At 43.7% G+C, this 27,994-nt stretch overlaps 1 protein-coding gene and 1 non-coding gene across 2 annotated transcripts in view; both read right to left on the minus strand.

Moving 5' to 3' along the window:
* Positions 1–2,811: 2,811 nt before the first annotated feature.
* HSPA9 (heat shock protein family A (Hsp70) member 9) overlaps positions 2,812–27,994 on the minus strand; it is a 32,004-nt gene continuing 6,821 nt past the window's right edge. The window contains exons 3-17 of the mRNA XM_038413084.2: positions 27,382–27,469; positions 27,091–27,272; positions 24,656–24,780; positions 22,697–22,770; positions 22,505–22,611; positions 21,007–21,169; positions 20,115–20,207; positions 17,598–17,807; positions 14,848–15,075; positions 13,459–13,563; positions 12,217–12,334; positions 8,426–8,520; positions 6,284–6,376; positions 4,356–4,496; positions 2,812–3,523 (exon numbers count right to left, since the gene is read on the minus strand). Of these exons, the coding sequence (XP_038269012.1) occupies positions 3,461–3,523; positions 4,356–4,496; positions 6,284–6,376; positions 8,426–8,520; positions 12,217–12,334; positions 13,459–13,563; positions 14,848–15,075; positions 17,598–17,807; positions 20,115–20,207; positions 21,007–21,169; positions 22,505–22,611; positions 22,697–22,770; positions 24,656–24,780; positions 27,091–27,272; positions 27,382–27,469 (1,885 nt within the window). The 3' untranslated portion in view covers positions 2,812–3,460. The remainder of the gene's footprint in view (positions 3,524–4,355; positions 4,497–6,283; positions 6,377–8,425; positions 8,521–12,216; positions 12,335–13,458; positions 13,564–14,847; positions 15,076–17,597; positions 17,808–20,114; positions 20,208–21,006; positions 21,170–22,504; positions 22,612–22,696; positions 22,771–24,655; positions 24,781–27,090; positions 27,273–27,381; positions 27,470–27,994) is intronic.
* On the minus strand, positions 13,933–14,003 carry LOC119860855. The gene has a single exon (XR_005294671.1). It is a non-coding gene; the product is annotated as a small nucleolar RNA SNORD63 (small nucleolar RNA).

A 27,994-nucleotide genomic window follows, 5' to 3' on the forward strand; every position in this document is an offset into this window, starting at 1 on the left:
ATTTCCGGAAACCACCCAAAACACCCCTTAGCCAAGGAAACTCCCTCTCTGCTCTTTTCCAGACAGAGAATCAGCAACTTTCGTTGGAGAATCCCTTTTGATGACGCCATCAGACTGTGAGGAAACCAACTAGATGGTCACATTGATGTGCAACCTAGGTTTGTAAAGGAGATTGTTCTCATCAGGAGATACAGTATTAAGCAGTGTCTGCCGTAAACAGATCTAGCATGCAGGACCATGGATGTGGAAAATGCATGCACACCTGCATGTCTAAATTGCATATGCAATTACACCAAGTGCCACTCCAAAGTAGGTAATTTTGTACACACGTTTCCACAGGCAGACATTTGCCCATGTAGCTGCGTGCTTGGCTTCTGAGGAAGTCCAACCCTTTCTTACCGACAGACCTTTTCACACCAGATAATTACTGATTCTAGAAGGAAACCTGGAAAAGTTGCAGCACCATAGCTCTCAGTCAAGGCAGATTGTGTCAAAAAGCTTATAGCCTCTGGGTTTATAAAATCCGAACCTCGCCCGTGACGCGAGTTGGGGTCTCAGTCTATTTCTTAAGCAGAGAAGTGTCCACATTCCAGAAATTTCTATTGCTGTTAGGACTTTGGGTGTTGCCAAGGTCTGAATGGACCACGGAGACCAAACCTCCCCATCCCTGTGGACTGCTGTGCCAAGGTAGAGCTAAAACCTGCAAGTTATAGTCCCTGTGACAGCTGTGAACTGAAAGGCCCTTAGTCTCCAGTAGATGGATTACCTTCATCCAAGGATAGAAACAGATACCCCACTGAAGCCACCAGAAAATCAGACACAAGGAATATCACAGCAGCAACTTTCACTGCCACAAAATTAATTCAGATTGAAGACCAGCCAGCTTGCAAGAAAGACACCCCTTTTGCATCACTATCAGCTACATTCCTCCTCACATCAATCACTCCCCTGCTCCATGACAATCCTGAGTCTGCTCTGGAAACTCCTGGCTCAAAGCTGTGATCCCAACTACTGTGCCCCTCTCTCTCTCTCTCTCTCTGCAGTGATGCATTTCTGGCCTCTCTCCCCCCGACTATGTGTCTTCTAGGGCTCTGAGCTTGCATTTTTCTAAGTTCAAACTCATTTAATCCTTTGATGCCCATCTTTTTTCCCCTCTAGGCCTCTGTGGAATTTGCATCCCCTTTGATACCACTAGAGCCCTGTTTAGCCCAACACCCCACCTCTTTTGGTCACTGATGAAGCTGTTCAACACCAGATCAACCTCCAATTATGGGGGCACCACTGTATACCACGATACAACATCATGTTAGCCTCTGTACCAGCTTTCTGCCAAGGGCTCTTAGTCATCCCTTTATTTTCCAAGCAGACTTTTGAAACAACACAGCAAGCATTTTATTCAAACCCATTTCCTTTTCACTAACTAGAATGGGCCTTTAATGTGTCCCACCCAATCTGTTAAGCTCACACATCAGTGTCATCATTGAACTATTTCAGGCAAGAGGTAGAACCTGTAGATCAGATCTATTTGGTGGGGCTATTTATGACTTCCTTTCCACCCAAATGACCCACTGCGTTTTACAAAGCCCCCCCTTTGAATAGATTTAACCAAGTAGGCATGTTCTCAATTCCTCTCAAGAGGAATCTTCTAAAACCTGTATAGGCTTTTACGTGAGCCCACTTGGAGATGAAAGTAAGCGGCTGACCTGACTGCTCACATTAACTAACCCAATAGTGCCAAAGTTCCCTGCTGGAAACTGGCAACACACAGGGGTGGGAGGTAGGAGCAGCAGCTCTGAAGTGGAGTAGCTGAGTGAGCAGGCTTTGCTGTTAGTAGAGGAAAAACAATCTTGGTTTGTGGGGCAGAAGAGGGGCCAGCAGCAAGGGATGGCAAACACTTTAATCCAAAATCTATAGCTGAGAGAGAGGGAAGTCTAAGGAGCAAGCACAGGGAAATTTGGGGGGGAAGACCATCAGTATCGACAGATGTTGGAGGAGGCAGCGAATGGAAGGGTTTTGCAATTGGGATGAGAGTAGGGATTAGATTTACCATGGAAGTGAAATCACTGCTGGGCACGTGAGAAGGAAGAAGTTTGGGAGTGAACAGGTTGGGATGGGTAATCCGTACTTTGGGGGAGTTAAAGTATTAATTTGCACAGATTGTTAGTCAGGAGGCACTTGATACATTGTCTTGCCTGTTCATAAGAACTGGACTTTTGTCCAAGTTTCAGTAGATAAAGGCTTCTCCATTGCCTCACTTTGCACTAGGTATGAAGTGTCCTCCATTGTTTGTACAATTCCAAAAACTGCACCTAGCCTAGACAAGGAGGAGACATTTATATGAACAACCAGTCACATTCAATTAAGTTTGTTTTGTAAGTGTAGTAATGACAGGTATAAACCCTCACTCTTCATAGCAATAGCCAACTGACTGCCTGGAAGAAACTTCCATAAGTGCAAAAAGCCCCATAATGCACAATTTCTTCTGGAGCTAGTGATGCCTGGCTCCAAGCAGGATATTGAATAGATGTTCTGCTGGCTCAGACCAGTACTTTAATTCCTACATTCCAAGAAGAGCACGCAAGCACTAAGTAAGAGAAAAGCAGGAAGAACTTTTCTGAATGTAACCAAGACTAAAGCATCAATGAAGCTAGTTTACTTCAAAATCGTATGGTGTTCAGGTTTCCAGTTTGCTCACATTTTTTGTGCCAGTAGGGGGTCTACCAACAAATGCCACCTCACCAGAATGCAACTAGCTAAAAACTCGAGAAATTGGACGCTTTTCCATTTTTATTTTAAAAAATCCAGAATAGATCCAATAAGAACAATTTTATTATCAGGGAAGTTGTTTTACTATCCGCAGAGAACAGACATGGTATGGAACAGAAAGCTTAGACAAGCAATGCATGTAACTTCAATGTGGCCTTATTTAAAAGGAATCAAGTTACAGCCAAATTAAAGTAACCCATTCTCCTTCAGTACAAGGATACTAAGCTAGCTGCAGATTTAACGTTCTCTAGCAATGTAGCTGGCCCTGCCACTGCTGAACCCAGGACCTATTACAAATCAGTTCACAAGCACTTGGCTCCACGAAGAGGATACATCAGGATTCCCATCCCCACCCCAGAATTTGTGACATGGTTTCAAACCTTTAAACAAATTAAGTATACCACTTCGTCAAATGTTAGGAGTAAATGATGAGTGAATCCCCCAACTACTCAGTTGAAAATACCACAGGGCTGAATATTTAGAACTTTGTCTAGCATGAATTAACTTTCATGAAATGATGATTCATGTAGTGGACACATCACTAAGTTTATACATTAAAGAAATTATATATAGAATACTGCAAAAACACAGTAAGACTGAATTCTGCCCATTGCTGCTCAGGAAGGTCCCTTCGCTCCCAAGCTTCAGAATTTTCACCTTCTTTCTGCTGCAGTCTGTGCGCAAGAGTGACATTCTACTGTTTCTCTTCCTTCTGGTCCCCAGAACTTCCACCAGAACCCTCTCTCTCGGACGCCATCTGTGAAAGACACTATCTGTTAGTTATAGCACGCTACTCCCACAGAGATATCCTGATAGCTTGGAAGCTGCTGCCCAGGTTTCTTCTAGACTGATCACAATATTCTTCTCACATTGAAAGACAAAGCCTAAAGACCAGATCATTGAAGGTATTTAGGCACCAAGTGGGAATTGCAAAAGCGACTAACACCCACTGACACCAAAGGGAGTCAGGCACCTCCGTGCTTCTGAAAATCTCATTAGGGCCTAAATACTGTTAATCTGGCTCTAGCTGACCATTTTAGACAGAGCAGTCAGGAAGCCCATGTTGAGTCTCTAGCATCCAGTGACTATGCACAGAAGTTTAAATAATGTTTGCCATCATTTTAGTGGTTTTTAATAACTGCATTTGAACATCTGGACATAGTATCCATTCTACGCTCACTAAAAGATCTACATTCATACTTCTGCTAGGAGGTCTGCCTGATGCTCATTTATCTCGATGTATAAAAACAGTCTCAAGTATTGCTCGTCACCAATCAAGAGCTTTGTAATGACTGTTTCTACAAGGCAGTTTTACATTAAAAAGTTGTATATAATTGGTGGCACAGATCAGCAGCACAAACAAAATTCTACATAATATTGAGGGTCAGACTTCAGAACTTCTATGATTGGCTGGACAGCTCATGACGTTGTGCTAGAGAAAAAGTCACTAGTGCAACAGCTGCCATTTAAGGGGTGTTGACCAGTGGCTTCAAGCTACCCAGGCATGGACAATCCTCTAAAGCTTCATTTGGACCAGCTCCCTCTCCCTGTATAAGCACCAGTGTGATCCACAAGCCCTGCACACCCACCTTTTTGTATGCCATTTCAAAGAGTTTAAGGGACGCCTGCTGCAGGCTGGACGCTGCCTGTCTGATGTTTTCTCCTGTTTCAGCATCTTTACGAGCCAGCAGCTCTCTCATTTTAGCAATCTCCTCCCTCAGTTTGTTGCACTGTAAACAAGTTACAAACAATAGTTACATTGCACTTAGTACATTAAAACTTAGTCCTTCCCTTCACTTCCACAGCCCCCTCTCAACTCTTGCCAAAAGGAGTGGACTTAAGTCAAGTCTGCAGTGCCTAGTAGCTTGTCCAGTTCCCAATGGGCATGTATCCACATCATTGAACACACCACAGCTGGCACTAACTGGTCACCTTGTTTCCAGTCTCAGCAGAGAAGCCAAGGACTGAAGGAGTCACAGAGACAGAACTGCCCCCTTTGGCTGAAAACTTGCCTCATTGATACCTCTAGTGACCTACTGCCACCACAGAATCAAGGGGAGCAGAAAAAGCTGCTCCCCATCTACCCTTTAAAACTCCACCAGAAAGAGCCACAAAGCAGAGTGTTCAATGCACGAAGCCCCAAAGAGTTTCCTCCCTTTGTTGTGTGTGGGAGGAGTGGGGATGCAAACAAAAGCAATATAGTCCCATCCCATCCCTGCTGCCATCTGTCAAACCCTCCACACAATCTGGCACTTCTCCGTCAGACTGGGAGTGCGCTCAAGAGGGCAGGATTGGCAATGTGAGGTTACTGTGGGTCAGCTGCACTGACAGAGCTGCAAGGGCGTGGGACACTCACTCAGGCATGTCTAGAGGCAGAACGTGGGCAGCCACTGTCAGTCCTTTACTTTTAGGTCCACACGTTGGAAGGAATACTATGTTCTTGAAGCCTCGAACAACAGATTTCCCTGCTCCAAGCAGGCCACACTCCTTACAGCGCCCATCATCACTGCCCCTCCGGACTCCCACAAAGCTGATGCATGGGAAACATGTCTAACCCCATCAACTTCCCTTCAGAGGCTAAGTATGTTGTCTCTTTGCCTTCCCAGCCCCTGCTAGGCTGGAGCACAAGTTCTACGCTCTCACCGGGCTACATGAGCACCTGGCGTTTCCACACCCATGTTTTAAAAAAAAAAGCCCAACAGTGATCTGGGTAGAGCCACTGAATCTTTATCCAAGGGTACTTGCCAAGAATCTCCAGCCTCAGCCCCTCCTAAAACCCCAAATTACTCTTTGTTTGAAGTGGATGCTTTAATACTTTTGCAGCTTGTGAACTCAGTTTTAAACAGCTTTTGAAATGAAGAGTAACGCAGAGATGAAGCAGTCACTGAACAGTATTAAAACCCCTCTGACACTAAGCATCTGACTCACTACAGGTAAAGGAAGGAAATTAAGTTAAAAGTTAAAACCATTTAAGCTGCTCCCAAGTTCTTGGGTGCTATACTTGCAAGTTCACCCACTGCTCTGAGACTCTCAGGACAGAATGGAAGCCTTCACTTAATGCTGATTAACTTACAGACAAAGAAAACTTGTTTCATACATTCAGTGTCTGAAGAAAAAATTCCCTCTGAAATCAGACATTGCAAAGATTTCTATGGAGTCAGATCAACGGTATGGTTAAATGAAAAGCCTTTCACATTAACATCTTCATAGGCCACCTACTAACACCTGCAACTCAGGGTTTGAAACAAATTCTCTGCTACAATAAAATGTTCTCCCACACAGCCAATCACCTCCACTGTACAAGTGGGACAAAAAGCAGCCAAGGACTGTGCCTGCCTTCCACTGTTAAGAATCCTTCATGTATTCTGAAAGTCAGCTTCTCTAGCAAGTTTCAGCCATGTGCTATTTTAAACAGTTAAGAATCCCTGAGAGGTTACATGCTAACCAATTCTTCATCTGAGGGAAGATACTGTAGGGAACTCTGGCCCCTTGAACAAAGGCATCAGAAAATACCCACCTCATCTGCTGGCAGCTGATCCTTAAACTCCTCCATCTTGGATTCGGTATCATGGATGATCCCTTCTGCCATGTTCACAGCTTCGACACGTTCCTGGGCAAATTGACAAGTGGGTTATTTTTGCATACCAGGTTTTCTGGTCAAGAAATGCAATACCTACTAGCTTTCCTGGTTACAAAGATAACCAGCATGGGGCCTGCTGCAGTGCTGCTTTACTACAGGTAGATGAACCGTGTGGTCCATTGCTCAAGTGCGTTAATTCATGTGGCAGCATGAACTATTGCACTGCTGGCAGTCTCAAACAGAGCAGGGCTGGATGTTCCACCCGTTTAGAAGAACGCCCCACAAGAATAATGCTGCAAGGTGCAATGGAGTTGTTAGCAAAAACAAAAAAAACCCACCTCCTTTATTTTCTATTGATCCTTGTCAGTGGTTCAAAGTTCACAGCACCTAATCTGAAACCACCACCCCCCAAAGCACCTGAGCTGGTACACCCGAGCTGGTACACCCTGCAGTGGCCAAGAGTTAAAAATGGGAACTGGAGAGTGAACTGCCCTCATCCAAGAGTGGGTCACTCCACATCACGGTTTAAGCATGTTAGCAGGCAGCATGGGAAAGCTTGTACTGCATGCACCCAATCTGTGGAGGGGTGTGTCTCCCCCATTTCACGGCTGTCATCTGGGCACTTGAAATCACCAACACTAGTTCAGTGCGTTAGGAACACAATCAGTGACAAGACAAAGAGATAGGGTGGGAATGTTCAGTACACTCTGCACAAGCCCTATGTATCCACAAGGTCCACCAGACAGACAAGACATGAAAACAGTTAGCAAGGAGCTGGCACCTCTCAATAGTGTATTTTGCATATGTAACTCCCAAATGCCAAAGAGTCAAGAATCTCAGGGTTTCAACAGAGTCCTGAAGCAAAGAAGGAAAAGCTACAACTCCTCCTAAGAAAACTCTGCTCCTTTCACAGAAAGCTACTCCAATATTCTATCCTTTGGTCTATACCAGAACCTCACCCTTCTGAAGATCAGGGATTTAAAAGTGTTGCCAAAACAAGACCACTAGTTCTGTAGAGACAAGAACAGTGTAAAGCATCTACAGTGTCAATTTTCACAGTCTGTAAGCATATGCTAGTGCCATATCTTATAGTATCAGTTGCGTAAATCAATGTTCTATATTTAGTAGTGCAATTCATTATAGTTTACCCTCATTAAATCAATTAATCCTAACCATTAACCTTATGAATATTATAGACTGGATCACTTGAGTGCAGAAAGCATCACTCCTTTTTGACTAAGGAGATGTGGACTGTGACCAGATATTCCTTGAGGAAATGGTGATCTCATGTGCACGGAAGGCATAAATACAAAGACTGAGATGAGATCTGGCACTCAAGATGCTGGAGAACAGGCTTTTAACATGTGCACTGCAACTGCCCATTGAAGGAGTGTGTGTGTCATGGGGGTTAGGACCAACATTTTGGTTTTGTAAAATTTACAAAAAAACCACAACACAACTTATTTCAATGAGTTCAGTGAAAACAGTTCCCTGCTGTGTTTGCAACTAAAGATGCAGCATTGCATTGTTCCAGGAGAAACTGGAAGTGAAAGTGGTAGGTCTAGCTTCACTATCCAAGATGAATTAAATGTAAACATTCAACAGCATCCGTGATGAAAAGTATATTCAACCAGATTTTAAAATTTTCAGTTCACATATTTGTAACAGGTAGGGGAATTTGTCTATTTATAGCACAACCATGTCCCTTTAATTCTTTAGAAAAGAATTAAAAAATACTTGGTTTGTAAACATAAGGTCAGCTATTGAACAGAGGCCAATAAGCTGGGTATTTATATGCCTATATTTTCTTGCAGTTAAAACCAACTGCATGTAGAAATTTGGTAATCGGGGGACAAGTGGTTATCTAAGCATCTAAAAACCCATTTGCATATGCAATTGCAGTCATTGCACATGCAAACATAGGCATGAGTAAAATGATTACGATCTCTTAATCTGGCCTTTATATGTCAAGCCAGAAGTCCTCTGAGTAGAGTGCAGTTTCATAATATGGAATGGAGATTTTTGATTGGCTGGTAAACTATGCATTAGAAGAGACCACAACAACCATCATCAAGTTACCTTTCTTCGCCTATCTTCCTCTGCATATTTCTCTGCATTCTTCACCATGTTCTCAATGTCATCTTTGCTGAGGCCACCAGAAGACTGGATCACGACTGCGTTAGAAAATAAAATACAGTATTAAAAAAAAGCCGCTTTGTATTTTAATCTCTTCTCCTACAGCGAGGATCGAAATACTCATGTCCTTTTGAAGAGAGATCTCCTACATTAATGCTCCAGCCACACCAGCTAGGTTATGTTGCTAGAGATCATTTCTTTGTACTAATGAGGGGCTAGCACAAGGCACGTATTTGAGCCAGGGCAATAGTGACTCCTTAGAGCAGTGGTTTTCAAACTGTTTTTCTGGCGACCCAGCTGAAGAAAATTATTGATGCCCATGACCCAATGGAGAGTGGGAATGAGGGGGTTGGAGTGTGGGAGGGGGCTCTGGGCTGTGGCAGGGGGTTGGGGTGCAAGAGGGGGTCAGGGCTCTTGGTGCAGGCTCTGAGGTGGGGCTGGGGATATGGAGTTTGGGGTGCCGGAGGGGGCTCTGAGTTTGGGGGGCTCTGGCAGGGGATGAGGGGTTTGGGGTGCAGGAGGAGGCTCCAGGCTGGGGGTGCAGACTCTGGGGTGGGGCGGCCAGGGATGAGGGGTTTAGGGTGCAGGAAAGGACTCTGGATTTGGGGCGGCTCAAGGCTAGGGCAGGGGATGTGGGCATGGGTTTACCTTGGGAGGCTCCAGGACAGCGGCACAGCCGGGGTGCAGAGGCAGGCTTTCCGCCTGTCCTGGCACTGTGGACCACTGTGCCCCGGAAGTGGACAGCAGCAGGTCTGGCTCCTAGGCGAAGGCATGCAAGCAGCTCTCACCCATAGGCACCGCCCACCCCCACAACTTTGGAGCCAGTACCCGCTCAGGGCGGGGGCAGCACATGGAGCCCCGTGGCCCCCCTGCCACAGAGCTGGACATGCTGCTGGCCGCTTCCAGGGCGCAGCGCAGTTGGAACAGCCCGCCTAAGCTGGACAGCATGGCTGACGGGACTTTTAACAGTCTGGTCAGTGGTGCTGACCAGAGCCGCTGCAACCCGGTGACTTACGTTCCAAGACCCAGTACTGGGTCATGACCCATGGTTTGAAAAGCATTGCCTTGAGAATGCTTAGTATAAAGACAAACTAAGATCTGATGAGAGAAAAGTGCCTATCCCTAACGACGTTCCCTCCTAGTGCCGCATTTACCATTTCTCTGCTCTCATGAGAGCACTCAGCTCTTGGGCTCAGAGAGCAATCCTTGTGCACCTTCAAAGCAACAGAATGCTGAACTGCTGCAGTTTCTCACAAAGTTGTTAGTAGTCTGTATTATTCTAGTTAGTGTGCCTATCTACGGAGACCTACTAGAAAGTACAAGGACAGAACAGCACTTGGAGAGGTTTGGTATAATGGACAAGACAATAGCCTGGCAACTCAGATAAAGGTTCTGTTCCCAGCTGTGCTAGATACTATCTTTGTAACCATCTGCAAGCCACTTCACACAGTTCTTCAGTTACTCCACATGGAAAGCGAACCTGTGTATATGGCTGTCAGGCCAAGGGGGCATTCTGGCTCAGAATGCAGGAGGAGTCTTATCAGGTCATGGAGTTTCCTTTCACTTTCGGAGAGCAGCCCAGAGCAATTCAGAAGCAGGCTACAAGACTGTTTCCAGCCACGCTCTCCCTCCATTTCCTTCAGTGACAGAACTGTAGCTAGCTTTCAAATAAAGGCAACTTAATTTTTTCCTACTGCTGCCCTGTGAAAGCTGCCTTGTTTGAGCCAACATTACAAACTACATTTCAAGTGGGGTGGCGTAATGCAATTTCATCGGCAAGCAAGGGACAGACGTCACTGGACATTTTACAACACTTCAGGAAGGGAACCAATTTTATGTCTTCATCTCAGTAAGCACTTAAAATTTTTCAGAGTATTCTAGGGGATAGTGAGCCTAAACCCTAAAAACCTAACAACACTAGTCTATTTCAAATGAGTCAGAGATTTACAATGGTATCATGGTTGCAACCTTTGTTATATGCTACAGATGTTGTACACTAAAGGCTGGTACGAGAACCCTGGTCCCCCATATCCTGTTGGGCACCTGCAACCAGCTAATACAAGGCGACAAACAGTGCATGCTCTTGCTCCAAAATAATTTTGTGCCAATGAGGTTTTTTGTTGTCAATAGCAGCAGGACTGAGCCCAAAAATATTCACCAAGATGAGTAAAGCAAATTTCTAATTATGTTTTCTTCAGCTATAACCCGCAAATTCCTTAAGAAATTCCACATCTCTGGAATGAAGAGGCAATACGCCATAAACAAGCTCCTACTTGGTCCAGGGTTCCCAGTCACCTACCTCCCTGCTCAATCCCTTCCTTTCTTCCCAACCAAAAAAACCCAAAAACAGAACAGTCTTTGCCCAAGTGCCTCTGTGGGTAGGCAGCTCTGCTTCTTGGAGGTGCAAAGGGGCATGACCTACAGCTGTCACTATAAGGGAACTTCTCTTCTGCCTACATCACTGCATTTCACAAAGTCAGGCTGCTTTCAATGCAATTTCATCTGCTGAAGAGAAGACTTGAAAGCTAGTCCTATTTCCCACTATTGACAAGTCTCAACAGGAACTGCTCAGGTACAGGGCTCACTTTAAATGGAAATTGGGCAGCTTTAGGGTAGTAGATTAGGGTCACAACAGCCACTAAAGCCCTTTGGAGGTCCCTGCCGAAATAAACGTTAATGAATGAGCCAGGTTATTGAAGGGTGCAGTTTTTTACTGAAGTCACCGCCACTGACTCATACCACTCCGCTCCCGCATCACCACAGGTTCCGACTGTGTCCCACGCCACCCAGTTCATTACTGCCTCCCACTGGCTGGCTGTTTGAGAGCTGAGAGCCAAGAGCACCAGGGGCAGGGCACACCTCTGCCAGGAGGGAGAATGCAACCAGAGCTGGGTGGCATTGGACAGAGCTGGAAACCAGAGCTGATGGGGAGCTGGCACATGGGTGGAGTCTGTGTCCATGGGGGAGGCAGAGACTGGGGGGAGATCCAGCCCAGGTCCCAATGCCCCTCACAGCCACAAGGAAGGGGCTCTGCCATTACAGTCCCAGCTCTAGATATGCCTCCCCACTGGCACGAGTTCGTCCCAACTCAGGGCCTGGCCACAATTAGATTGGCTGTAGGAGGTGGGAACCAATGTTAAGGAAGCAACCAGAGACTGGTGGTGAAGGGTGGAGCCCTGCCCCTGCTTCCGTGATGGAAAGATGATTGGGCCATTAGGTAGCACTGCAGTCTGGTGTGTGGGCTCCTGCTCCCAGTCCTGGGCTCTGTTTACCCTGTATCCCATGATTCCCCTCACTTTAAGCACAGTGCCTGGTGCTCAGATCTGAATGGGCTAGGTGCCAGCTGGGTGTACTGCAGCTCACTTGTGGCTACATCTCTGTTGCCTGCTGGCCGGCCAAATAAAATGATCTGGAGGGCTGGATATGGCCACCAGCAGCCCATCCCCGATGCTCAAGGTTTAACACACTGGAGCAGATACCAGTTATCCAGGAGGTATGGTAACAAATATAAATTGTCCTACCTCTCTCTTCCCCGCATTTGCCTACTTATCACCCTTACCTGCTGTGCTATGTCTGACTCTAGATTGTAAGCTTTTGGGGGGCAGGGACCCCATCTGAGACATCTAGCACACTATTGGGGGTCATATACTCAGAGGTTCATACAGAGTAGCCAAGCATAATTCCATAAATTTCCTTCCCTTCACTATAAGGGATCCAATGATAGCTGCACTTACTTTGCTGTTCGCGTCCCGTCCCTTTATCCTTTGCGGAAACGTGAACAATGCCATTAGCATCAATGTCGAACGTGACTTCAATCTGGGGCACTCCCCGTGGAGCTGGAGGAATTCCAACCTGGAAACCATAAGTGCTTAGCTATTAGTTCCCCAACAGATGTGGGCTTGGTATCGAAGCCTTCAGTGTTGTGCATATTATCTTGGTGAACTGCCAATTCAACTAAAACAACCTCAAAGCAGATCCCAGGATATGCTTGTCAGAAGTCGTGACAATTTAGTGGTATCTGACAGACTTAATGGGACAGACCTAATTTAATGCAGCAGCAGACTTCTACCCAGAAGCTGGGAAAGCTGCCATAATGTCACAAGAAGAGCAAATGCTGTTTTACAACTTAATGCCAGTAAGTCACTTTCCCCGTCCCATGCATGGCAACAAGTTCAATTTTCTTTAGTTAATTACTTGGGTCTATTCTGGGGAGAGCAAGGCCCCGCTTGAGGCTACCATGTTTAAATGGTGAGAGATTCACCATGCTTCAGGAGATACAAAACCTTGCCTTACTGGAAGGCTCCTTCCAGCAACTGGATTTAATATTAGAGATGTCAAGCAGGAAAAGGCCTCTTAAGAACCTGTATAAGCTTCATGCAGTCCTGATACAGTATAGCCCTATTCAACATGTCCACTCTTGAAATTAAATCAAGAGCATCCATATGGATCAGGAAGACATATAACTGTACAGGCTGATTATGTATGAAGAGAGTGAACTACTCAGCCACACTGAACTGCAGCAGCTAAGTCCTATACACAATCACCCCTTGAAGCAGGGTAACTGCTGTCTAACACAATCTAGGCTGCTCCAAAGGGACTTGAAGGGAGTGGGGTGATGGGCCAGCTACTGGTTGCCTCAGGGACAACTGTGAAGCAACATGGAATCCAAGTACTGAGTTATATTTGGCAACAGGATCTAACATCCTAGTTCCATGGGTTTAAAAAAAAAAAAAAAAAAATCAATGCCTCCAAGAGCGTATGGCTACTGAAGGAAGGCGGACAGTAAGGCCTACTGATTTACAAGCCTGGATCACTTTGTGCTTTACATTTGTGGGGCAGGTAAAAATCAAATGGCTTCTGTTAAAGTCCCCACTTTCAAGAGAAGCGGGGAGAGAGGGGGGGTCAAACCAAATGGGAGGCTTGGAACTTACTGAGTAAAGGTAGTTTAAGATCATGAACATTTAGTGCAAACATACCAAAGTGAACTGGCCAAGAAGCTTGTTGTCAGAAGCCATCTCTCTCTCACCCTGGCATACTTTAATCTCCACTTGAGTTTGCCCATCAGCTGCTGTAGAAAACACCTGTAGAAGGGTGAGAGAAATGGAATATTTGACAGCTTACAACCCCTGAATTGAGCTACTTACTACACAAGGACTAAAGGACAGGGAACAGCATGAAAACTTGGAAGTGAGGCTGGCGGGATAAATAAATACTTTAGATGTGTATTTTCCCTCCATGCCTCACAAGCTTTTTTAATATAGAAAAGATTCTAAGGCAAAAAGATAACGATTAGCAGGCGAGATTTCAACAAAGGCAGTCAAAGGGCCTGTCTGGGAGTCAGAGAGAAACAAGAAAATGAGCACTGGAGCCCAATCTTTTCACTATCCCTGCAAGACGGGGAGAGCATTCTCTACGAGTCCAGACCAGCTAAGGCAGTTTTGGCCATGCATTGTGCTCAGTTATATTAAGTCTCTGCACTAGTTCTCTTCAGAATGATGTGTTGACAGTAACATCACAGCACAGACATATGGCCTGGTTCTGTCCCAAGACAAAAGCTCAAGGGATTTCTCACCTCATGCTTCTAAAGAGGGGGGAGGGAAGTTGAGTTTATTGGGTTGAAAACTACCTCCACCCCGACAAAGAAGAGTTACTCACTAATCTGCCTCATTGTGTGTTGTATTTTAGCCTCTCCTTCCACTTGAATTCTGTCTAGGTTTTCAGGTGTGGAAAGGAGGAGACTCTTCTGGGATCCCCTGCTCTCTTCCCCAATAGCTGCATATTGCAGTGACCCTCATTAGCTAGCTGAAGAAGCCCTCAGCCTCAGATAGTTGTTAGAGAGCAACATAAAGCATATCTTCTCTCTCTGGGGCAGAGGGCTGCCTTAACAGGGCTTCCAGCCCTTGCTGCAGTGAGAACTCATCTTAGCCCTGAGCCCAAAAATGCTACCACTACTAAGCCAGCTGGACTTTCACTTTGTGTTCAATTCCAAGTGCCCTTTACCTATTCTCCATGTTGGGTGTCCCACCTTCTCCCTCCCCAACAGTAGGATCATGCCCATGCTGCTACCTCTGCACATAGTGCTCCTCCAGTCATGCTACCACAAGCAGCAGAGTGAAACTGTCAAGCTGTTTAGTTTCAGTCGGCTGGGCTATGAGGAAAGCACTGAGTGGCATGACTTTGAACCTCCTGGGAAACACGGATAGGGAGAAAAAGCATACTGATCATAGTGTCCCCATGGGACTTAAATACAGGAATGGGGCAGAAATACAACATGGGGCACTCAACGCCCGCTATTGTGCTGTCCCTAAGACAACAGTCCAGGAACTCCATTAGAAGCAGACAGTTGCTAAGATGTTTAACCTCACCTGGCTCTTCTTGGTTGGAATCGTCGTGTTCCTGTTGATGAGCTTAGTGAAGACACCTCCCAGCGTCTCAATTCCCAAGGACAAAGGAGTCACATCCAGCAGCAGCACATCGGTGACATCACCAGCTAACACGCCACCTTGAATAGCGGCACCAATAGCAACAGCTTCATCTGGATTAACTGCTTTGCTAGGAGAACGGCCAAACAGATCCTGCACAGTCTGCTGCACCTGAATGAGTACAGAACACAGCCCATGTGTAGGGAACTCTTGCTATCAAAGCCTTGCTGCCAAAGCCTACCCCATGGCATAGTGAAAATTTATATGAGAAAGTTTATATTATCTGTCCTCCAACCAGCTGTCACTTTTGCCGTTCCCTTCCCCCATCCCTACTACTTCTGCCATCCAGTGACGTACAAGATTAAGCTTCAGGCCCATGACTGGCTCCTACTCCCCCTATCCCTCAATGTGCTTCTCCTAGCACTCATCTGAGTGGATTCAGGTGCACCCATATTTGCCCTACACCTACATTACCTAGGAAGCCAAAAAAACAGACAACCCCCTTCCCTGGAATACTGCTTCCAACCCAGATAGCCAGCAGTGAGTGACCCAAGGAGGGGAATGAAGAACACTAGCCCCCCCGAGTTCAATACTCCCACCTACACTGACCCCTAGCTCACCACACAGCAATAACGCAGCAACGTTCTGCTCGAGCAGAACAGGGATCACTTATCCCAGCTGGGCACAAGTCAGCACATTCCAGGCTTATTCTCCCCAGTGCTGGGACCAGCTCCGGGGACTGAAATGCAATAGCAAGCACAGAACCATGGGACAGGCTAGAAAATCCACAGAAAGGAGGAGAGGACATTCCTAATCTTGTTTTGAGTATTAAAGAATAAATGAAGCCATACGTCAACAACAATGTCTCCAGCCCCTTACTTAATGTGGTGTTTCAGAAGATACTTTGCGCTCCACCTTTTCAGAACAATATGCTGATGAATTTATCAGATCCATGGCTGAAGTATCAGGACAGAAACTCAGCTGGGTGTTTGGAACATCCTACACGGCTCTCAATTCCACTCCAAGGGGCCCACCTTCACCACTGAGATTTTAGCTGATGCTCACAGCTCCTCTGCATCCCAAGCTGCGTTAGTGGAGCAGCCATTTTCTGCACAGGTGAGCACTGTGCTCCTGGGGAGCTGTGAGCACTGCTCCAGCTCATCTGCCCATGAACACTCCCTTGACACAATGAAACACACAGGAAGACCATATAATTAACTGGAAATCTTCCCCTTAGGGGACATGTTTTACAGTACAAGGGGAAGCATTACTTCTGATCACAGACCTGACGTTTCTTGGAGCACTGGCTGTGTGAGAGCAGTTTCAAGTTATGTCAAATTCCACCCCAGCAGTGGTGTGAAGGGGAGCTGGGCAAGATGCAGTACAAGAGGGAGAAAGCTACATTACTGTATGCAATACACAGGTGCCGATTTCAGCATGCCTGTGCTCAACTCAGCCTGCAGTTAAAGCTTTGAGTGAGAGTAGTCAGGGAAGCGTTATGTAACCTTGCAAGGCCACATGGTGCTAAAAAGGTATAAATAGGACACTGACATTTAAGTAGTGTCTTCCACTCCCAAAGGATTTTCAGTGCTTCAGGAAGGGCCACCATGAAAATAAAGCCACAGTGCATAACACTCCATAAGAGACTCAGACAGAAGGCTAGGAAAATATTATGCCCAGTTTAAACTGCAGGGACCTTAGTAAGGGAGGATGCAATCACTGGACTTTGGCCAGGACAGTAGCTTTTAGTGACTTCTGTCCTGCAAACCTTACAGTCATTGAAACCTCAGAGTACGTCTACATAGCATTTGAGCACCTGCAGGAGCAGCCTCCCAGCCCTCACCAACAGACTTGGGTTAGTGAGGCTCCTGCTAGTGCTCTGAAAGTAGCTGTGTAGACAGCGCTTTGAAGTAATCACTCGCAGGCAGATCCTTCCCACCAGGGTACTCTGGATTCTGAACAGTTCTTTTTGGAGCTTGGAATCAAAGAACACTAATGTTCAAGACTTTGCATGTCAGCAAAGCAAGTCTAAGTCACCTGCTGATGCTTATCACCATAGGATACAAAAGTCAAGTATATCTAGGTAGTCAGTGCTAAGAGCATAAGACCACTGAAACATGCTCATCGCTTATGCCAGGGAGCAAACACGTACCCAATTATGCATTAACAGCAGGTGACAGAATGACTTTGCTGACAGCCAGGAGAACAGTGAACCTACAAGATCCCTAGATGGCGAAGCTAAGTTGACAAGAGAGGGTGACCTTTGTGGAATTCACAAGTCTGGCAGCAGCATATTGACCACACAGCTGTTCTCCCAAGCTAGAGAGAAAGCCTTAAGTTCTTAAATCTCAACAGCACTGCTTGTGTTCAATCCACATCAGGCAGCAGGAGCAGAAATTTGTAACTCCTGCCAACTCTCACTGGTCTTGGGAAAGTTAACTCCATCAGCAGTATCCTCCAGACAGGCCCATGGACCAAATCCCAATCACATGAGCAGGCATGCCCGATCCTGTCCCCCCTACCCACTCATCCTGCTGACTATATAGACAGCCCTTCACCTACAGCATCGCCAAAGTTTTTGGAATTAGGACTTAGATCCCCTTTAAAATGCTTTTGTGCAACATAAATAAAAGTGACTCAATCCTTGGACAAAAGGTGTTAAGTGGTGTGTGTCACACAGGAACATGCCATACCTTAGGCATTCTGCTCATGCCACCAACCAGAATGACTTCACCAATGTCGCTCTTGCCGACTTCAGCATCCTGCATGGCTTTTTGGCAAGGTGCTACTGTCCTCCTGATCAGATCTGCTACAATCCCCTCAAACTGGGAACGACTCAGCTTCATGTTCAAGTGCTTTGGTCCAGAAGCATCCATAGTAAGGTAGGGCAAGTTAATGTCCGTCTGCAAAACAAGAATTCACTGGTTATCAGAAGCAGGAAATCAAGACAAGCAACTATATGTGGCTTTCAGTGTTGTCACAGTTCAATAGATAACTGATCACTTACACATGAAGCCAACAGGTTTCTGTAAGAATACCTTTAGGACTCTTTTGAAAAACATACTGAGTTTTTACACATATTTTAAGATTTCTGTACATCTTTACCCCATTCCCTATTGCCTCAGTTTAAGGAGGCTGGTCACATTTTATATTAAGGTTCCAGTTACAAATGGCTTATAAAAGGATAAATTATTAATGTTATAAGCAGGTTACAGACATGATCTGCTTATGTTAGATGTTCATAACCATGGCTATAAGCAATCCATTGACCCATTAGACGTTAAAAATCTAACAATGATTGATATTTTAATAAATGGTTAGTCAGTTAACTCATTATAAACTATATACTAGAAACAAACTTAACATTAAGTGCAACCACAAATCCTCCATGGTTAAAACAAATCCCATGTATTCTTCCCAGTTTCTTCAGTGGTGGAACTTTTCTGTACATTTACCCTTTTTTAAATTTATAAAGCCGAGTCAGGCCCTGTTCACAGTAACTTTGCAGAACTGTGAACTGTTTGCTGTAACCAACATGTGTAAACACACAGGAATGGAGTCTAGAAACAAAAACCTACTAGCACTTTATTACATGTAATGTTTTTCATCAAGCTCTTCACATTTCACATCACAGAGGTTAAAAAAAAAATCGAAGTAGACGAAAGTGAAAACCCTGCAAGACAGAGCACATGCACATTTGCTGTTGAGAGTATAGAAAAATTCACCAAATACCCCTCATTTCTATTTTTTTTTTTTTTTTTTAAATACAAGACAGCCTACTCCACTGGGGTTAAACATTCAGCAACAACGAACTGTTTCCTCACAAACCAAGCAATCTCTATTTTATAACATTTATGCTTGAGAGCAAAGCCAATTGAAGATTTTAAACAATGATTTCCATTTAAAGTTAAGCACCAGGCATTACAATTTAAAATGCTCATTCTCTCTATTTATGCAAGAGGTTTAAAATCCAGTGTCCCTGCTTATAAGTCCACTGCACTAATTTGAAGTAAGGCACAGCAAAACAGCAGCAAAAGTGCTGAGTCAGGCTGACACTACAAATCACTGCAAAACACTAATGCCTCAACACACACACAAACTCGATGGAGAAAGTTTGCAAAATCAGAACTGGTCCTTTGTTACAGACTAAAGCCAAGCTCTCTCCTCTTAAATAGCAAAATCAATAAAGTCATATCAAAACACTTTCCTGAAGGCTCTTCCTTATTTAACTCTTACTGGTGCAGTATAGAAGCATTTCCTGGCAGAATGGAGTGTATTTTCTAATGTAGTGTATTTTCTCTCTCCGATGAGCTAGCAAACCAGAATCTGTTATGCCCTTGTCAGAACTATTTATTCATTGTGACTGACCTAAGGACCATGCTTCCTGTGATCTCCCCACTGTGCCAAAGAAAACTCCCACTCAGAAATAACAGTTCTTAACACTATTGAAATCCTGGAAATTGGTAACAAAAACTCGAACTCAGACACTGTCTAGTTGACTTCAACAACATTTAAGTGAGACTGCTCCCTTCAATGAAAATTAATCAATCATTAGCAGCGGATAAAGAGAGGGGTCTGGAAGCATCTGATAGGTGAAGCAGAGGGTGGGGGAAGTGATCTTTGGAATCTGCTCTCAGTGTCTAGTGACTAACCCCCTTGTGTGCAGCTTTTAAAAGAGTAGTTTTTTTAAAAAACAGATTTTCTTCATTATGCAAATAAATGATTCAGTCAGCGGTTATATTTAAAACTATAAGATTTTGAATAGCTAGAAGTAAAGCCAGAATGTATCAGAAGCAGGATTATCAGCAATTCAATTCCTTGATGCCCTCCAGAGTTCTGGAATAAGTAGCATGCAGACATGAGAACAAGGTCAGATATTCCTACAGGAGAGAGAGGACATATTTTGGGTCAAAGCTAAATGGATTAATATTCCTATCCCGGAGGAAGAAACCGCCGCTGTTGTTCTAAGCCTCAAGCAATTACCTTATATCACCTAACAGATGTTCAATTTCTCTCAGATTGTTAATACCAATACTAGCTTGTCAAAGCATTTCCCCCACAGAGTGACGTCCTTTGCGCATACTCAAAGTTTGTTTTATCAACCAAATTATTGTCTTCACATTTGGCTGGTCTTTTACCTGTTAAATAAAATGTGCGAAGTGACATATCAAAGTGGCTGACTAATGCACTTTATTGTACAGTCATCTCACCTGCACAGATGAAGAGAGCTCACATTTGGCTTTTTCTGATGCTTCTCTCACTCTCTGAAGAGCCATGTTGTCTTTAGTCAGGTCAATGCCCGTCTAACCAATAAGAAATGTGTGTTAACAAAAAACCCGTCAGTCTCCAAAAACCCAGAAGCCTGCAGCTGACATTTGCTGTAGGTCACCCCTGCCCCACTGTACTAGAAGGACATCTGCAAAAATTAGTATTTGAGTCCTAGTGCTTTGTCTGCTTATCCCCCACACTTGTAACCATAATGATAAATACGTGTATTTAGCATTTTACATACATTAGCCCTAACCACCACGCGAAGTAGTTTTGTAGTGATATATCCATTAATAATTAGAAGTATTGGAGCAGACACCGTGCTTTGCTGAAGGTAACACTAGATCAATGACTGAGTTATGATTAAACTACACAAGTTTTCCAGCTGCCACCCTTGTACTCCATCTATTAGGCAGTAGCATCATGCAGCACTAGTGTATTTATGTGGCCAATTCCCTTGTAATATGAAAAAGGGGTGAATTATCTGTAGGACAACCCCACAGAGACAGTGTCAAAGGAACAGAAGAGCAGAAGTCTTGCTATTCTGTTTGACCTAGACTCCTGTGATATGTCCGCTCTTTAATTCGTATTTATTTTTTGACAAATATGAGGCAGAATACTAAAGAGCAACCCAAGTCATTTTAATATCCTATACTTTTAGCATTTAGGTTAGTGGTCAACTAAAACTCAAAACATACCAATACAGAAGAGGATCCTCATCCTTCTGAAGTAATTTGAGATTCCCTAGCTTTGAGAACTGGTTTTCAAAGCATTCTTAGTAATACAATCAAAATTACACATGGCATGTTATCTATGCAAACAGATCTCATTTACCTCTCTCTTGAATTCCTTGACAATATGCTGCAGCAAGGCCTGGTCAAAATCTTCACCACCCAAGAAAGTGTCACCATTGGTAGATTTCACCTCAAAGACTCCCTTCTGAATTTCCAAAATAGAAATATCAAAAGTGCCACCACCCAAGTCATAGACTGCAATACTAAGACAGAAAACAGAGAGAATATATGTCAACACCCTTTAAAAACAAAGTCTTTTGGCTTGAACACTTTCAAACTCATGAGACGGGGGTGCAGACAGTCATGTGAACCTTTACATTGCATGCATAGGCTATTGTCTACAAAGATGAAGGCTGATAGTGGGTCTGATTCTGCATTCCTTGCACACCAAAAGTCCCCATTTGAAGACATCTGACTCCTATTTAAACTGAGAGTTTATGGTGCACAAGGAATGCAAGGTCATGCCCATTATATAATTTCAGCACCTGGTTTACTGCACTATTCAATTATTTCATTTCCTGGAGTACTGATGAATAGTAAGTTTCCCCTAAAGAAGCCTTCTCTAAAGAGGGAGTTACCAAACTGACATAATAGGCCCATTCCATGCACATCTGGAATTTCCGACTTCAAATGAGAGTTCTGGGTGCACATGGACTGCATGATTGTGCCATTATGTAACCTTGGTCATTGCTATTACCTGCCTTACTAGGGAAGGCTTCCAGGGGAACTTCATATTTACCAATGCTCTGTGCCTACCACTGACCAAAGTAGAAAGATTGGAACTGGATATTGCAGTTAAACCAGCCTTAATATTTGTATTAAAAGGAGAGTGCATTTGTGGTTTGCCTCCCATAAAGTCATAAGGCAAATTAAGGTATGGAGCTAAAGCCCCAGCATTTCAGAGTTATGAGACAGCTTTTGGGAAAGGCCGGGGGAAGCAGAGAGTGCTTACACAGCACTATAAACTAAGAAAAATTCTCTTCAACAACATGAATTTACAGTTCGTAAGATCTATCACAGCAAAATTGTTATGGTAATACTGACATGCAGAGGATAATAATAAATTTCTTAACAGGTACATTGGGAAACAAATGCTTTCCAGGGAAGAGATCTTGTCGCCTACATGCCAGTAAACCAAAATGTGGATAGAGATTTTTATGCTACATTTAAGCTTAAATATAACAAACCTCTCAACTCAATCATCTTGAAGAACCACACTAAGAAACTGTTATTACTAACCACAGTTGACTGTGCTTAAATTAGTGGTGTGCAGTTGTGCTGCTGTGGAACTACTGCTAACTAATTTAAGATGCAGTTTTGGAATGAACATCCAAGATTCGGGTTTTTGTTTTTTTTTAAAAAATGGCTAAGAATGGAATAAAGCTCTGAGAGCAACTGCATAAAACAGATTACTGTATGATTAGTTTAGCAATCAAGTCTGAACTAGGATTTTAAGAAGCACAGTCTTAAATTATTTACAAAACAGAACTCCAAAGCGCTCTGGCTCAGAGGAGTGGGGATTACTAGCAGACATTTACACTTTGTCTTCAGACTTGTCTAGACCGTAAGCCAGGGCAGCAGCAGTTGGTTCATTAATCACCCTCAGGACGTTGAGTCCAGAAATCTGCCCAGCATCTTTAGTAGCCTGAAAAAGAGAAGAAAGTTGACCAGTGAGAAAAGTTAAAATCTCTGCTTACAGACACAGGAAACACATGAGCTTGTGACCCTACCTGCCTCTGAGAATCATTGAAGTAGGCAGGGACAGTGATGACAGCATTCTTTGCTGAGTGTCCCAGGTAGTTTTCTGGAAAAGAAAAAACAGCAAGTTATTGTAGTTAATAATAACTTCAGACCCACTCTAAATCATTGATGCATTGTTTCCCTTAGCTATAAACAGCATAGGGGTCCTCAATCTGGGCTTTGTGATTTCTGTCCCTTTATGGAGAAGGTCCCAAAGCTTTTTTCCATTTTTAACATGGGAGGGTCACAGTATAGAAGAGCTCGTGACCTCTTAGAAGAGCAGTCACCTCAAGACATTTCTATGCTTTCCACTAGTGATCAGACAAAACTGGTTAGTGTGAATTCACATAACATTTGCAGACTTCTTTGCTTTTATAGGGAGTAGAAAACAATTCTGAGGCTATTCCTTTACTTTGGAATGTCTTATATTTGGTCAACAGACTGCTTACCCATTGGCTATCATTTGTATGATTTGTTTGTCCAGTACAAGTATTTTCCACAGCAGGTTGATATACTTCAGATTAACGTTGGCAAATAAAAATGTAATTTATGGTTAATCAGAAAAGCTCCTAGTTTTCTGGCACATCTCGATTCAATATCACAACTTGCTGTTCTCTTTCAATCAATATTGGAAGTAGAAAGTCATCACTGAACACAACAAACTTGTTCAAATATTTGGATGCACGCTACCCATCCCAGAGACGTCACAGTACTTTATTTTATTTGCTTTAATATCCTTACAGCATCCTAGCCAATCTAATTTACAGCCTTTGCAGTGACTGGCCTATCTAGGATATGGGTTGGCCTGCTGCACAACACTAAAGACTGCCATTTCCAGAATCTGGAGGCAATCTCTACCCTTCTGCATACTGCAACAGAGTCTTGTAGGCTTGTCCTTCCATCCCTGCTAGGCCTTGGTAGCTACTGCAAGGCTGAATAATCTATGTATAGTCAACACCCACATGCAGTCTTATTTGTCAATCACTTGATGTTGGGGTGCACAAGTGCTCTCCAACCCAGAGAGCAGGTGAGGAATAGTGAGGGTTCAAAACTAAATGTCAAACTACCCCACCCTATTGTAGTTGGGGGATTTCCTTGAGGTCACAGTAGGCATGGAAGGGGAAAGAATCTCCAGCTCTGTGGGCCATCGCCCTGGCAGAGCTCCACAGCCACCACTAGGTAGGGAGAAATACTTCACAACATGAGGTCCTTTTAACATTTCTTCTCTTGATGATGGATCTCAACTAGCCACATAAGAACCAACCCAACCATCATCATTCCCATCAGTCTACTAGCCACATAATGCAACTGGGCAGAGCTTAACTCCACGTGTAGAAAAGCAGCAGATTTAGCAAGCTGACATGTTACAGCTAGCCAGGCAGAGGACCGAACCCTGTCTGAATAGGAAGTCAAATAGCTGCTGTATAGATCAAAGGCTAGCAGGTATTTGTGACAACAGCCGCTATGCCAAAGGAGGCAAGTATTAGGAGTTTGTAAATGACAAGTTTCACAATATGCATGGTAATCTGGAAGAGATGAATAAGCATGCACAGGATCCTGGGAGGAGGAAGGAGTGTGCACTACTTCACAGCCAGCACACATGACTGACATTTTGTTTGAAACACACTGTATTTCAAGGCTCTGCAAATTGAGATTTCGAATAAGAGCAATCAGGATAAAGCTTTGCCTGAAGCTGTAACTCTGTCAAATACCCTAACTTGGTCAGAACAAAATTAAGGGTCCTTCACTCTCCCCAAGGGTAAAACACAGCCTACTACCTAATTCCTACACAATCTGATGCAACTCAGGCCATGGTTTAGAAGGGTTCTAGAAGGAAGTTTTTATTATGGCTGTAGTACGCTCAATATATATCAGACACCTAGTACCAATACCATGGTTAAACTTGTGCTCAAACAAGTCAAACAAGGTAAACACCTTGCTGTACCAACCTGCAGTCTCCTTCATTTTCATTAATACAAAGGCACCAATTTGGCTTGGAGAATACAGCTTCCCATGCGCTTCTACCCAGGCATCACCGTTGGAGGCACGGACAATTTTAAAAGGAACATTTTTACTGAAACACAAGAATTTCACATTGAGTAAAAAGTTTGTCTAGGTAACACTAAATGCATCACACAAGACTTCAAATCATGATTTGAAGACTTCAATAACTCAGCCAGAGGCTGGGGTCTATTACAGGGAGTGGGTGGCTGAGGTTCTGTGGCCTGCAACATACAGAAGGTCAGACTAGATGATCATGATAGACTAAAACGCCAGAAGGGATCATGAGTCTAAGCTCTATGGTGAATACACAGCTTGTATTGCTGGTTAACCTGAAATTGGCAAAACATAGTGACACCTTGGTTTTAAAGGGAGCGATCCTATAGTAAACCTTCCCCCAACAGCCTCTAATGTAAGGGAGGAACCTAAAAATACCATTTGCAATGGTTTCCATCCAGGATCTTTGCATTTCTTGGAAAAGGTCAATACCAATCAGTTTGATTCAGCTCTGATGTATCCTGGCATCAGTTACAGCCAAGGACCCTGAGTAAGCTCAGGGTCATCCAATTTGCTCCCTCCCAAAGGGCCCTATACAGGTTGTCAGCCTCCTGTCACCACTCTTCACTCAACTCTGAAATATGGACTCTGGAGCCCTCATTTGCTGCACTGCACTGCAATTGGTGGCTGCTCTCCTTTCACTCTACCCTTCTACCATTGCAACCGTTCAGCTACGCAGCCCAATCTCGATGCCCATTAAGTTCCTTGCTGCTGTCCTCCCCACGTTTCCTTTCAGCTTTTACCCATTACTCTCCTCTCCGAGTACCTAGCAGAACACCCAGTTTTTATCATGTACATAAGAGCTAAAATGTGCCGTTGCTACAGAAGTCACGATTAGAACCCAATCTAATCTGTGTGCACATTATTCTAATCCAGCAACACAGTCTCATTGTAACCTGTCTTTTCACATCCCCCAGCTCCTTTGTTTTTTCTTATATCCATTTGTTATGTCAACTTTTGTTTTTTTTTGTTACACAGTAGACTTGTAAGATCTCTGGGGCAAAGACAGTGTTTTCTGAGTTCTGTAAAAATAACTACCAGAGCCTCTCACTTGCTTAAAACCAAAATAACGCAAGGCCTATACCATCAAAAAACCAGAATGTTTAAAAGCTTTCACACTAATCTGTGTTGGACAGAGTAATTTTGCATAAAACACCTGCATAAGATTCAGTTTCTAAACTCAGGTACACCCAACTTTCTGCAGTATTTTGCAGAAAGTGCCGAGATTAAGGATCTATATTAAGTTGTGAAACACAAGAATTTCTGGGCACACAATAAAACCTATGAGCACTGAACCTGAACAGTTTCATTTAAGAATCCCAGTGTAAACTGTGCCATGAATGCTATTATGCAAACTTTAATTCATGTTAAACAAGATCAAACAAGTGGTCCACCTAGTCCAGAAGCCATCCTCTGACAGTGGCCATTATCAGCTCATTCAGAGGCAGATGAAAGAAACCCAATGGTGGAAAATTGAGAAAAAAATCTTTTCCAGATGTGTAGGTTAAGCCCCTCCCATCAGCTAGTGGTTGGCTTACATTTCTCATCCACTTAAATATCTAACCATATTTTGAATCCCTAAACTCTTGGCCTCTAATATCCTGTGACAATAAATTCCACAGGTTACTTTATGCACTAGACAAAGTATTTCCTTTAACAAATTGCAAGCATGCTGCTTTTCTTTTCATTAAATGTTTTTGTATTATGAGAGTTTACTAAAGTGAGGAAAATAGCTTTGGAGTAGGACAAGCCACTAGAACTGAACTGCAATCCAGAGAGAAGTGGCCATTAAATTACTGTTCTTCTCCCTCCCACGAAAGGTAACAGATATTCAGTATCCCAATCAAAAGGCATCTGCTCAGAACTTTTATATGATAGACATTATGTAGAAAGTATAACCTTCCTTGTAATTCAGTGAATATTACGTGTGCAGTGTTCTATAGCATGAGGACTCAATCAGAAGTCAGATGCAGGAAACCCTCAGGGCAGGGCCTCTCGGGGTTCTGTACAGTACAAAGTACAGTCAGCACTGTGTCATTTGATCCATTCCTCTTGCCAATGCAGACAGCACTAGCTATATTGCATTGTCAAAAACCAATTACAATTATGAGTCCGCCCCTGAAAGCTTAAAAAGCATCATTAATAAATGAAGTGAAACACAAGCTAAACTTTTGAGGAATATGAGCAAACCTGTGGGATACTATGCACCGAGTACCATGTCCCACCATGTGGAAACAGCATTTTGTTATAGGTCATGCATGGGCAAGCTGTACTCTGCAAATTTTCTTTCCAGAACTGGGGAATAACGTTAATTAGTTTTACTTACATATCTTTCTGTACTTCAGAATCATCATAGCGCCGTCCAATGAGACGTTTGGTAGCATAGAATGTATTCTGTGGGTTAGTTACAGCCTGTCGTTTAGCTGGCATCCCAACCAATCGTTCACCATCAGCTGTAAATGCTACAACAGATGGAGTAGTTCTGGCACCTTCGGCGTTTTCCAGCACCTACGTAAAAATGGTTAGAGTCTATAACTGAGGAAAACCACCTGCAAAAGTGGCAGCACTGATTCCCTCCCTTAGATAGATTGTTATACACTAGTAGTTAGTTACTCACCTTTGCTTGTTTTCCTTCCATAACTGCCACACAGGAGTTAGTTGTGCCCAAATCAATACCAATAACAGCACCTTTGACTGCTTCTGAGCTGCAAAATATATTTAAAACAAATCCGCTAAAGGAGGATGCAACCAGTGAAACAACCAAAAAGTTCTCTCTCCTGGCAAGATGATGTGAGGAGAGGAGGAATTACCTTTCAACCAGATTCTACCTGCAGTTGGGGAAGCAAATCCATTTTCCACTCTAGAGTAATAGAGGAAACTGGAGAACAACTGAGCCTATGTTGGAAATCAACTTAGTATCAGTAAATTGTGGTTCTGTATTAGATTTGGTCATTCCAGGCATATGTTGTGTCTAAATTCTTACTTGTTTTTGATGTTCCACTGTGAAATCCACTGGACTTTTTATTGGCTAGCATCACACTTTAAATACTTAAGAGTCTGCATGCTATTTCTGAATGTGGTCCTTCCAAGACTGATGTCAAGTCAGTTCTAACATCCCTAAACATCAAGTCTTTCATATGAAGGGCCTTACTTCCTCTCCCCAAGTGGAATTAATCTAAAATAAGTAAGGCTGTCAAGTGATTAAAAAAAAAAAAATCATGATTCATCAC

This window comes from Dermochelys coriacea, chromosome 8 (assembly GCF_009764565.3).
Source record: "Dermochelys coriacea isolate rDerCor1 chromosome 8, rDerCor1.pri.v4, whole genome shotgun sequence".
Classification (NCBI taxonomy): Eukaryota; Metazoa; Chordata; order Testudines; family Dermochelyidae; genus Dermochelys; species Dermochelys coriacea.